Source organism: Mirounga angustirostris, unplaced genomic scaffold, assembly GCF_029215605.1.
Source record: "Mirounga angustirostris isolate CCGP_5_RB_7025 unplaced genomic scaffold, mMirAng1.0.hap1 SCAF_12, whole genome shotgun sequence".
NCBI classification, from domain to species: Eukaryota; Metazoa; Chordata; class Mammalia; order Carnivora; family Phocidae; genus Mirounga; species Mirounga angustirostris.
The window spans coordinates 13,351,517-13,364,280 of NW_026991720.1; the positions used below are offsets into that span (position 1 = coordinate 13,351,517).

Below are 12,764 nucleotides of genomic sequence, written 5' to 3' on the forward strand. Positions count from 1 at the left end.
TATCACGTGAAACCATGTGTCAGCTTTCAAAGCTGTGAACTCCTTTATGTCAGCTTTCACTATAAAATAATGACCTTTGGGGGCGCCTGGGTGGCTCAGTCAGTTGGGCATCTGCCTTCGGCTCAGATCATGATCCCAGGATCCTGGGATGGAGCCCTGCATTGGGCTCCCTGCTCAGCAGGAAGCCGGCTTCTCCCTCTCCTCTGCCTGCTGCTCCCCCTGCTTGTGCTCTTTCTCTCTCTCTCAGATAAATAAATAAATAAAATCTTTAGAAAATAAATAAATAAAATAATGACCTTTGGTATTCTGTTTCTTCATCAGTAGATCTGTGATAGAATTTTCTGGCCACGGAAGTCACAGACTTTTTTGGTTGATATAGGATCTTATATTTACTAACTACTGGGAAGGCAAGTTTTTTTTTCCTAAGATTTTATTTATTCATTTGAGAGAGAGTGCACATGCACACAAACAGAGGAAGGGGCAGAGGGAGAGGGAGAAGCAGACTCCCTACTCAGGAGGGAGCCCAACATGGGCTCTATCCCAGGACCTTGGTATCATGACCCGAGCCAACTGAGCCACCCAAGCACCCCGAGAAGGCAAGCTTTTTATCATGCAGTTTACCTCACTAGTGCTGATCAGGAAATTTCAGATTGACTGTTAAAAGGTCAAGTTCCTGGGAGTTTTAAACTGATTAAGTCTTGGTTTGCTATGCGGGATTGTGGGTAGAGAGGAATGATTCCATTTGGGGCTTTTTTCTTTTTCCCTTTTTAAAGATGTCAAAAAATAACACAATTCTATAGGAGGGAAGAGAGTGTCAATAGAATACTCTCTGGGTATATGGTTTGCTGCTGATGTGCCTTATTTCCAGGGTACATTTTAGAGTATTTATGAAAGTGCTTGGATTATGCTCAGAAAATGTTTTCATCCCTACTATCAGTCAATAAATGCTTCATACAATGCCTATGAGATGTGGCGAGCTTGAGAGCCCATTTAGTATGGAGGGATATACTTACAGTATTTCTACTGTCTGCCAAGCAGTATCTAGGTCACTACTGAGGAGTCAGATAAAAATCCCATCCCTATTCCCTGAAGAAGCTTCCGGGCCACCAGGGGAGATACACAGGCAGCTCCAGTTGGCGCCCTAATCCAGCAAAAGGGTATCAAGCATGGCCTCCTACAGATACTACTCGACCATTAGAGGAAGAGTGGATAAATGGGAAGAGAGGCAAATGGCATCCCAGAGGGGCCAGAAGACGCTTCAGCCCCCAGTCAAGCAATGCCCTTGGAGCACGTCAAGGCCTCGGCTGGATGAAAAGAGAAAGAAAACACACAGAAAGCGGAAGGAACAGAAAAAAAAAAAGTGCATTTCATCCTCCACTACGCGGCACGCGCACAACCATTGTTTGGAGGGCAGCTCTGTAGGCATTTTCCAACAAAATAAATTTAGCGAACGCTGCAACACCTTCCACTTAAGCCAGTCTTTCACCCCAAACCACCGCCTCCACCCCGCAGACATGCCTCTCTGCCCTCACTGCGCAGGTGCCAGGTATGACCTTCGAGACCTCCAAGAGAGAGGCTAGTAGTTCCGGGTTCACTAGGGCTCCCCTCTAGCCGCGAGCTTCCGTTTCTCCACTGCTCTCCGTTGCAGATTCCCGCGGGAGCTTGGAGCCCGGCCGGAGGCGGGCCTTCCGGGAGACTGGCGCGCGCGAGAGGAAAGTCGCGAGTAGGTAAGATTGTCCGGGAGCTTTGCGGGGGTTTGTGGTAAGATTCGGGCGATGGTTGGAGAGGTCCTGCGAGGGTTTCCAACCTTCTCCAGTCGCCAAAAATAAGATGAGTCCATTTCACTATTAACTAGCAGGGAGGTTTCACACCATCCTACAAACAAGTTGGCCTTTTCCTGCGTAAATTGGGGAATTTACCAAACGAAGGACGCTAGCGGAGTTTCCTCTCCGGCGCAGTTACTCTCTTCCTGATTAGGTCGCGTGCAAGCCTCAGTTTCTCAGCTCATCAGACGGCATTTCTGCACCGTAGCTTTCTGTGGGGGGACGCAGATTCTGCCACTTGAAAGAAAAATATATGCGGGTGCTGGCTGGCTCAGTGGGTAGAGCGTGCGACTCGATCTCGGGGTCTTGGAACCGCACCTTGGGTGTAGAGATTATAAAATAAACTTAAAAAAAATTATTTTTTATTTTTTTTACTTTTTTGCGAAATATCCTACCGATGCAAGCCTCGGTTGTCTTGACACCTGCTTCCATCACAGGCAAGTGTGATCCAGTCAGTTGCAGGGGATTGGAGGCGTTTTTGTTGAACTGAATAAAGCGGACATAACGTTCAGAGCCGGTCACGTCTCTACGACCCAGTGAAACAACTGGTGCTAGACTTTAAAAATAATAAGGCATCGTGTTTAGATTGTTTCTTTGTGAAATACGTGTGCAGAACGGGTTCTCTAAGGCCTGATGATTATTGGGGCACCCCACTGTGCCGTGAGTTTTGCCTGTCAGCCTCAATGCAGTGAGGTTGTGTAACTGTTCTGAGGTCGTGGATGAGAAAACCGAGCAAAGAATACCTGCTACTGCAAACATGACGCGGTCATCAAAGCGCCGAGGCAAGATTCCAGAGCTGGTGCTCTCCACCAACCCAGTGGTTTCTTGAGAAACGGGAGAAAGCTGTCCCCAGCGCGCGTGCACACACACACATACATACTTCGGCATACCAAGGGAATTCGCCACGCCAAGGGAAAGCCAGGTTAAGAACTCCTGCACATCGGTCTGCCCTTTTCAAAGAAAAAAGGCAAAACTAATCCAAAGCCCGTTATTGAAAACCTGACCTTTTAAATGCATCAAACCTATCAGAAAGATCAAAGAAACTTGCCCTTTTATGCCAAAGTAAAAATATAGGAATTTTCTTGTGTGGGCTTAACATGTCTTGCTCCAGCACATTTGAAAATATGTATGTGTGTGTATATAATTTTCTATTTATTTTTGCTTGGCATTTTCCACTCCAGTTAATTTTTCCTCATGGTACTGTTTTCTTTAGATCACATTTAAGGAAAAATGACGTTTTTAGGTGACTATTTTGTACAATAAAAATTTAATTGACATGTTAAGTTTTTTGCCTTTTACTTTAATGTCTTTAACATAATCATATTTCTTTTATTTTTTAAGATAAAATGGAAAGATTTTGTAAGGAGGGTCCTGAAAAATCCTAAGTAAGGCTTTGCAATTAAAAAAAAAATTAAGGTAGTAAAAAGTGACAATCTTCCAGTCTTAGGACCAGTATTTATGGACAACAGAACTGTTCAGCTGTTTTAGTCTATGTTAAAAAAAAAAAGTATACCAAGCTCCTATGCCATTCTTCACCAGAGGCTTATGTCTGGTCTGTGGAAGGAGACTACAAAGCAGTAATTGATAATTGTTATAATCATTTTCAGTTTTCTTCTTTTTTTTTTTTTAAGATTTTATTTACTCATCTGAAACACAGAGATACAGAGAGCACGAGCAGGGGTAGAGGCAGGCAGAGGGAGAAGCAGGCTGACCGCTGAGCCAGGAGCCAGATGTGGGGCTCGATCCCAGGACTCTGGGATCATGACCTGAGCCCAAGGCAGACACTTAACTGACTGAGCCACCCAGGTGCCCCTTCAGTTTTCTTCTGTTTAGCAAATGGATCTTTGTTTCTAGTAAGGGATTCAGTTTTGAAGAGGCTTATTCCCTTTCTTCATCATAAAAGTTTTGGGACTTGGATTTTGTGATATAGCCATGTCCCAATGGATTCTAATGAGACTTCATTACTTACCATTTATGTGTCCCAGTAACTTGCTACATTCCAAAGTGGGCCTGGAGATAACAGCATCCTGTGATGGCTTCAGTGACCACTCTCCTAAGGAGCCCCTTCCTCCTTGCTGCCTGTCAAGTTACCAAGCCGCTGGTCCCCTCCTGTGTTTCTCTGGCTGTCAGTTTTTATAAGTGAGGATGTCATTCCAGGGAGGTATAGGTTTAACTGAATGGAGTATGTATCTCCTTTGCATGATTAAATGAGGACAAGGAATAGGGGTGCCTGGCTGGCACGGTCGGTGGAACATGCAGCTCTTGATCTCAGGGTTGCGAGTTTAAGCCCCGTGTCAGGTGCAGAGATTACTTAAAACGGTAAAAAAACGGGCACCTGGGTGGCTTAGTCAGTTAAGTGTCTGACTTTGGCTCAGGGTCATGATCTCAGGGTCCTAGGATAGAGCCCCATGTCGGGCTCCCCACTCAGCAGGGAGTCTGCTTGTCCCTCTCCCTCTGCCCCTCGCCCCTGCTCATGCTCTCTTTCTCAAATAAATAAAATCTTTTAAAAATAAAAAATAAAGACAAGAAATAAATGTGTCCAGCTAGATCATATGAGCACCAAACTTAAAAACATGTTTAGGTTTTTTTCTTTCTTTTTTTTTTTTTTAAAGTTACCATTTACTGAGTGCCACAGCTTTAACTTATTTCTCATAGTAGTCCTGTAAGCTTTGTTTTCCAAAAAGGAAACTCAGATTCAGAAAATAAGTGACTTTAACCCAGCTAATAAATGGCAGAGCCAGGATGCAAACCTAGGCCTCGGGACTCCATGCTGCCTCTTCATTTAAAAATAAAGTGATGGAATTTGGAACATAGTTGTCTGAGAACATTTTAACAAAACAATAGTTCGCTGGCCACCAAATAACTGATTGTGGAAATAATGTGCACTTGCAACAGAAATCAATTCGGATTCCATTTTAGCAATTAAGCAAAACAAAGCAAAGTTGATCAAGAAACCATTTGTTTTTAGGTTGGGTTTTTTTTTTTATCTGATGTATGAAAAAAAGATAATTCAACTGAAGGAAGAGAAAAGGTAAAGCATGCAAAGAAACTAGAGCCTCTGAAGGCAACTCCTGGGCATTTGCAAGGCCTTTAGAGGTTTATAGCACTGATTTGTTACTATTTCCTATTTATACATTAAACTGTTAATGCCTTTTTTTTCTCATTGATGAAAATATAACCCTACCCCTAACAACCCAACCCAACCCATTCCTATCCACACAATGGAGCAAGAGTTGAGAAAGAAGCAAATCTGAGAACGGGAGTGCTGAAAGGAAAAGGAAGAAGAAGGTTTGCAGGTGATCCCCAGGTTGGAGGGGCAGGGAAGAGACCCTGGATCCGACAGTTCTCCCATTGCTGGCCTTCAGATGGCACTATTGGCCCGTTTGGTGGGTGTTGAGCTTGGTAAATGGTTTGAGATTGGCATTCTGCAATTGGTTTGAGGTCAGCCTCTGCTCTTTCAATGAATCTAGATTTGGATATGAAAAATTCCTTAATTTAAATACAGGTTTTGGGTTTGTTTCTTTTTTCTTGCAAGAGTTATTTTTTTTTTTAAAGATTTTATTTATTTGAGAGAGAGAGAGAATGAGAGAGAAAGCACACGAGAGGGGGGAGGGTCAGAGGGAGAAGCAGACTCCCCGCTGAGCAGGGAGCCCGATGCGGGACTCGATACAGGGACTCCAGGATCATGACCTGAGCCGAAGGCAGTCGCTTAACCAACTGAGCCACCCAGGCGCCCATTGCAAGAGTTATTTTGAAATTTACTTGGCCCCATTCTTGTTTAGGAGGATTTTTTTTTAAAGATTTACTTATTTAAGTAAACTCTGTGCCCAACGTGGGGCTTGAACTCATGACGCCGACCGAGATCGAGAGTCATGTGCTCTACTGACCGCACCAGCCAGGTGCCCTAGGACGGTTAGGTTTTTGGGGTTTGGTTTTTTTTTTCTCCCATTGTTTTTTCAAGATAAGTTTACACCTTTTTTCTGTTTAGATATCAACTCTTTTTCGTCTCCACTGAACTGTCCCCCAGGACAGTTTCTTAGCAAAGATTCTCATCCCACTACAAAATTTCACATAAACTAGCATATTCTGCCAGCATTAACCTCTACATCTGGTCTGGAATGGAATGAGACAGTTATTCCATCAGCAGTGTTCTTGATTTTTCTGTATCGCCTATATAATTTTTGATATATTTTAGCTGTAATTTCTGCATATTACAGATATCATCCTTAGATCTATTTCAACATTCTGTGCTTGTGCCTCTAAAGAAAAAGTTACTGTTTTCAGCTAATAAGAACTTAGTATGCATTAAAGCAGAATATATAAGATGAAAGATAAGACAGATAACTTTATAACCTATAAATCCTTCTATTCAGGAATAAAATGAATCTTAAGAGCTGTTGAGTTTATTTCTATAAGACTACTATCTCTGTTTTGTTTTTCCCAAACAGCGCTCAGTCTCTAGGCAGAATTCAGTCCAGCAACCTAGAGGCTAAATGACCTCATAACTCATTAGCAGTTCTCAGAGCCATCTGGAGCCCTTGAGGAGAACAGTGTTCAAAGGGCTGATAATAAAGACAACAGGATAATTATTTCTCTGCCATGATTAAACCTTCACATGGCAAGCAGTCAGCATTTTTGTTCTACAGATTGCTGAGGTGGGTGTTTTCTGAAGGTATAATAATGCTGTGGTTGGATAACTCATTTGTCTGTCCTCATCTAGCCTACAAATAGGTAAACTGACTATCAGTAAATAACAAAATGGTTCACTGTAAAAAGGGCAGTACAGCAAGATAGTAGTATGGGAACATCAAATGTAGAAATTAGAAATGTAAAGCATGCAAAGGAAACCACCATTTGGACTGTGGATATTTCTCTACTACAAGGCATGTCCTGCCAGCCACATGACTGATCCACATATGGCTTGCTGTTTTTATTTTCTAAAGTATTCTTTAGATAATCATGGAATTTCATACACTAACCTGTTTATCTTCTCATTTTCTGTAGGGATTCTTGCTCCTTGCTGCTCAAGAAATGTCTTCACTTTCAGACTATGCCTTGCGCATGACTCGTCTGAGTGCCCGGCTGTTCAGTGAAGTGGCCAGGCCTACTGATTCCAAATCCATGAAAGTGGTGAAACTGTTCAGTGAGCAGCCTCTGGCCAAGAGGAAGGAGACTTATGACTGGTATCCAAATCACAACACTTATTTTGCGCTCATGGGGACTCTACGTTTTCTTGGCCTCTATAGGTAATGGCAAAAAACACAAATAGTAACCTGTTAAGAGATTTTTCTAGTAGATCAGAAAAGTAAAAAGTTAGGCTTTTTATCCTTAACAGTTCTGTGGTTCTTATAATAGTGCCCAGATGGCTCAAAAGGCATAGTTTTAGGGGGAAAGGCTTTTAAAATACTCATAATGGGCACACTGAAAGAAACAAAAAAGGAAACCATGTATTGGAAGACATATTTTAACTGTGTCTAAAACTGGACTAACAGTGACGAGATACTGAGCTACAGATATGTTTAATTATTTATTAATTTAAGAGCACTCTAAAGGATGCAGAGGAAAACTGACCCAAATGCTGCAGAGGAAAACCTCTCCCCACCCCCAGCTCCCCCCACTCCCGCCAGCCCCTACAGGCTGCCAGACCAGCAGGTTCTCATTGATCAGATGAAGAGAGCCCCTGCCCCAAAGCCAATCTCCTTCCTAGCTAGTTTACAGGAGCCTCCTTTCTTTCCTAGCGGCAGTTTTGTTGGAGTTCTTATTTCCTTCGACCTTTTTCTGGCATTTTTAGTTTGTGCCCTTTTTGATATATAAATTTGGTCTAAATAAGTTGTAATTCACCTTTAAGAGTAATATGCAAGGGCACCTCGGTGGCTCAGTCAGTTGAGTACCCGGCTCTTGACCTCAGCTCAGGTCTTGATCTCAGGGTCGTGAATTCAAGCCCCGTATTGGGCTCCACGCTGGGTGTGGAGCCTACTTAAAAGAAAAAAGAGTAATATGTAGATCACACAGGCTCTTACCCCCATGTGTTGCATGTTTGTGTATGTATAGGAAATGGGTGCTCAGGACTTTGTATTGCTCTAGAAAGAGAAAAGATCAAATACCTGTGTGATCATTTTCTTTAAAAGAAAGTCTTAATTACCAAACTGATACATGCTCATTATAAAAGAATTCAAACAGTGCGTAATTGTGTAAAGTTAAAGTAAATCTACTTTTTGGGTGCGCAGCTGCCTCAGTGACTCTTGATCTCAGGGTTGTCAGTTTGAGCCCTATGTTGGGTGTAGAGGTTACTTAAAAATAAAATCCTTTAAAAATAAATAAATCTACTTTTTAAGAAAATTTAACGTGTTTAATTGGACTTGTCTTAGGACAGTAATACAGAAGTTAATTTGGGACTATTCACTCTAATATAATAAAATTAATAGTTCATTCCAGGTAGCTAAAAGCTGGTACATTCATCCATCCAATAGGTGTATTTTTTTTTTTTAAAGATTTTATTTATTTATTTCACAGAGACAGACACAGCGAGAGAGGGAACACAAGCAGGGGGAGTGGGAGAGGGAGAAGCAGGCCTCCCGCTGAGCAGGGAGCCCGATGCGGGGCTCGATCCCAGGACTCTGGGATCGTGACCTGAGCCGAAGGCAGACGCTTAACGACTGAGCCACCGAGGTGCCCCCAATAGGTGTATTTTTAAGTACCTTCCATGTACAGACACTTAAGATGGGCACCAGCGGAACAGCAGTGAGCAAAACAGAATAGATTTTCTTAGTTAATATATTATAATAGAGATTATAATCCATGGCATATTTTGAATTTCTGGAATTGCTCTGGGGCTTTCTCCCTTGCTATTAGTCTGAGCTCAGAAAATAAAAATTAATGTTATTATGACCCAAAATAAAATATCATTGGAAGGCAAATCTCCTGAGTAGAAAACTATAACCCATAACAAAATCATATTCAGCTATTTTAATTTACCTGTTTGGTGCCACTCTCCATTTGTTTGAAAAATAAAACCTTGACTATCTTTGGGGACGGGGGAAAAATACTTAGCATTTAGTTATCCATGGAAAAGCACAATGATTTTCATGGATTTAGTCACTAGTTATGGTAAATGGTGCCTCTGATGGAAAGCCTCCTGTGGCGTCAGGCAGGATGAAACTAGACAATCTTCAGTAAAGAAAATACTACTCAAAGACCTGCAAACGCGGGAGGAAGGCACAGGTTCTCCCAAACACCGACTCATTCGTCACTCAGGCACACAGGTGCTTGGGCGATATCATCAGAGACAAAAACCCCTGGCTTTGGAGCTTTCCTTCTGGCTGAGGGCTGATGAGAATGGAGGAGGGAAGAAGAAGAGAACAAACATGCAAGATGAGTAAATGATGTGGTATGCTATAAAGTTGAGTGTGCTGTGGGGAAAAAACAGTAAAGCCGCCTGAGCAGGATGAAGAATACTCACAGGGCACGTGGTGGGCGGGGAGAGGACGGGTCACAGTATTAAACAGAACAGTCAAGGTCAGCCTCTTTGAGAAGATGAGGTCTTAGCAGAGACTTGAAGGTGGTGAGTGGGACAAGTGGGATCTGGGGAAGAACTGCTGAGGCAGAGGCAAGAGCAGTGCAAAGGCCCTGAGGTGGGAGTTCTCTTGGTGTGTTCCAGGAGTAGCACAGGCGACGGAGAGAGTGGTAGGGCCCCAGGCAGAGGGCCCCAGGCAGATCATGAAGGGCTCTGAGGGCCAGGACAAGGTCTTGGCTTTTGCTCTGGGTAAAGTGGGGAACCGCCTGTAGGCCTGTGAACAGCGGAGCGACATGATCTCGCTTATAATTTAGAATTACTCTGGCTGCTCTGTTGAGAATAGATGATCTGGGGACAATCATAGGTACTTCTTAAGAGGTCAGCTGTATCCACTGTGTTCATGGAATGGAACAGTGTACCCTACAAAACCAGTCTATTTTAAAACTATCTAAGGAGTTAACAGTTGGGCCCAGCACAACCCCCTCTTATGTTTAATTTGTATGCCATTATTATCAGCACTTGACAGGTAAGGAAACTAAGATACAGAGAGGGAAAATCACTTATCCAAGGTCACATGGCTACTAAGTGGTAGATGAGCTGTGATTTGAACCCAGGTTGAAATGGGTTCCAAACCTTACATATTTAAATGCGATACTGTTTTAGGTATTTAATCTTAGAATGCAGTCATTTCTCTAGAGTATAGGCAGTCTTCAGCTTACACCCCATCCATATGTACAAACAGCCCTGGCTGCCTTGATCTCTAGAGTACCTGTCTGTTGATTTGGCTTCCTTCTACCTGAGCCTTTCCCCAGCAGCCTTTTTGTGTGGATTATCCACGGCCATTAAGGCAGCTTCCTTCAGACCTCTTCCCCTCATAGTAGGTGCTAATTCCTGGGACTCTCAGGGTCTCTGTGTAGCTCTTCAAGCTTAGACCCATTTTCTGTTTCCCTATGTTCAGTGTTAGCATTGTAGGGAAACTTGGGGTAATTATCAGCATTGTATCATTGTTGCTTCGGTTTATATGGGCCGGCCTGGGAATTTTAGTCGCTTGTGGCATTGTTTCTGTGAAGGGACACTGACTTAGAAATGAACTTTGGGAACACAGCCCATGTGTATGTTGGGGACTCTCTGTCCTTTCTGTTCACCAAGCTGAGCATGTGCCCTGAGAAGTCGGACTGATAACCAGAGCAGCCTGAGGGAACAGTGGTAGAATGAATGGTGTGCTGTTCCCATCAGGTAAAAATACAGGCTAATTGTTTTTTCTTTCTCCACTCAGAGATGAGCACCAGGACTTCAGGGATGAGCAGTTGCGTCTAAAAAAGCTTCGTGGCAAGGGGAAACCAAAGAAAGGAGAAGGGAAAAGAGCAGCAAAAAAGAAATAGTGTTGGTCCATCAGGAGAAGAAAGTTCTTTCTCAGCAACTGACAGCCGTGTTTATCTTTCCACATATTCAAGGAATGTAAGCTTCCGAAATTAAAGATTATTTGGAGGAACACAATCATTTCTGTGTTGAACTCCAATCCAGTTGAATTGTGACTGGTTTCCTGGACACAGTCTAATTCTGCAAAGTTATTTTGGCCTTGGTTTTATACTCTGAGGTTTACCTATTTCTCTAAAGAAATGAATGCATAGGTGATTGAAGAATGACTCATTTGGGGTGGGAATGGGATGTTGGGGACATGGGGGGGAACTCAAATGAGCATCCTTTAGTCTCCCCAGGATCCCTTCTTGCTTCCCCACTACACCAGCCCTGAACTCTTCCAACCCTCCGGTGTTCAACCACTGTCTCCACCACCAAGCTCACAAACTTCATGTACCTCTCCACATACTCCTTGGAGAGTATCTACTAAGATAGATTTGTGGGAAAAGTATCTACCTGCTAAGAGAGTACTGAGTGAGTCCCTGCTGGGCCCTAGTAATACCATGGTTAGCAAGAAAAAACAGTCCCTACCTCATGGAACTTCCAGGCTTATGGGAAAGACTAATATTACATAAATAAAATTGTATTAAATGCTACAAAGGAAAAATCCAGAATTCTGCAAGAGTGTGGATCAATCAATGGCTCGGTCCAGAGATAGCAAGAGACCCAAACCTCAAGGTGTTTAAAGAAGGCCTCCCTAAAGAGGTGGCATTTAAGCTGAGCTCTGCAGGATGAGTAAGAGAAGAGGGGGCACCTGGCTGGCCCAGTCAGTAAAGCATGTGACTCTTGGTCTCGGGGTCATGAGTTCGAGCCCTACACATGGCATAGAGTTTGCTTAAAATTAAGGTGTGCCTGGTTGGCTCAGTCAGTGGGGCACGTGACTCTTGATCTTGGGGTTGTGAGTTCAAGCCTCATGTTGAGCGAAGAGCTTACTTAAAAAAATAACAACAAAATCATTGGGGCGCCTGTTTGGCTCAGCTGGAGGAGCATGTGACTCTTGATCTCAGGGTTGTGAGTTCAAGCCCCACACTGGGTATAGAAATTACTTAAAAATAAGAAAAATCTTTATTAAAAGTTTTTTTTAAAAGATAAAAATGATGGGGAAAGTGTGAAGCACAAGAAAGCATGCTGTTCGAGGGATGGAAAAAAGAGCGCTGACTGTATGGGTTTCACCCAGAAACAGAAGCCAGACCGTGAAAATCTTTCCAAGTTCTTTTTTTTTAAGATTTTATTTATTTGAGAGAGAGAGCGTGCATGTGCAAGTAGGGAGAGGAGCAGAGACATGGGGACAAGCAGACTCCATGCTGAGCACAGAGTCCGATGCAGGGCTCGAGGTGGGGCTTAATCCCACAACCCTGAGATCATGACCTGAGCTGATGTCAAGAGTCAGACGCTTACCTGACTGAGCCACCCAGGTGCCCCAGGGCTTTGCAATTTCTGTGAAAAAGCTTGGACTTAGCCAGTGTGTGAAGTGTTATTTCTTTGAGAGAGGACTCTTGTATACACACGAATAGCTGGCTGCTCATTTAAGTGTATTCTAACAGTGAGTTTCCAATGAGGTTGTGAGGGCTTCTCTGATTTTTTTTTTTTTCAAGTTCCAAAAATCTAGCACTGTCTAGTAAATTTTTTTAAAGTACTTTTTCTTTTCTTTTAAAAAATTTACCATCTTAAACATCTTTAAGCATATAGTACGGTAGTGTTAACTGAACGCACATTGTTCTGCTAAAGTACTTTTTAACCCCGTTTTTGCCTCTCAGGAAAAGAGCAAAGTGCACAGGCAAGAGGACATATAGCAGCTCCTGAAGCTATGATTTTCTTTCCCTGCAACATTAGAAGTACTGGCAATAATTGCCCTGCAAATAATTCCTGAATTAATAAGAATCCCATTACATATGTTATGATAAATTGTATTTTTGAAGATACATGATCTAGATGGTAGGGCTAGGGCCCATATTATAGTCTTAAAAACTACTTAAAAATGGGCAATTTGTGTCTGACAGATGTAACTT

At 42.8% G+C, this 12,764-nt stretch overlaps 1 protein-coding gene across 2 annotated transcripts; it reads left to right on the plus strand.

The window, feature by feature from the left end:
* The first annotated feature begins 1,588 nt into the window (after positions 1-1,588).
* MRPS33 (mitochondrial ribosomal protein S33) lies at positions 1,589-10,865 on the plus strand. Of its 2 annotated transcripts, XM_045864166.3 has the most exons (4): positions 1,631-1,727; positions 6,272-6,478; positions 6,828-7,069; positions 10,613-10,865. In XM_045864166.3, exons 3-4 carry the CDS (start codon positions 6,855-6,857, stop codon positions 10,716-10,718), a joined length of 321 nt encoding a protein of 106 aa, XP_045720122.1. In that variant the 5' UTR covers positions 1,631-1,727; positions 6,272-6,478; positions 6,828-6,854; the 3' UTR covers positions 10,719-10,865. The 2 variants fall into 2 exon arrangements, with proteins under 2 accessions (XP_045720121.1, XP_045720122.1); XM_045864165.2 differs by lacking the exon at positions 6,272-6,478 and having other exon boundaries at positions 1,589-1,727.
* The last annotated feature ends 1,899 nt before the right edge of the window (positions 10,866-12,764 follow it).

What these genes read in the sequence shown, in the direction of transcription:
- MRPS33 (XM_045864165.2), top strand. Translation starts at nt 6,855, where the DNA reads ATGTCTTCACTTTCAGACTATGCCTTGCGCATGACTCGTCTGAGTGCC. An exon ending in CGTTTTCTTGGCCTCTATAG is followed by an intron (nt 7,070 to 10,612) that starts GTAATGGCAAAA and finishes TTCTCCACTCAG; the next exon opens with AGATGAGCACCAGGACTTCA.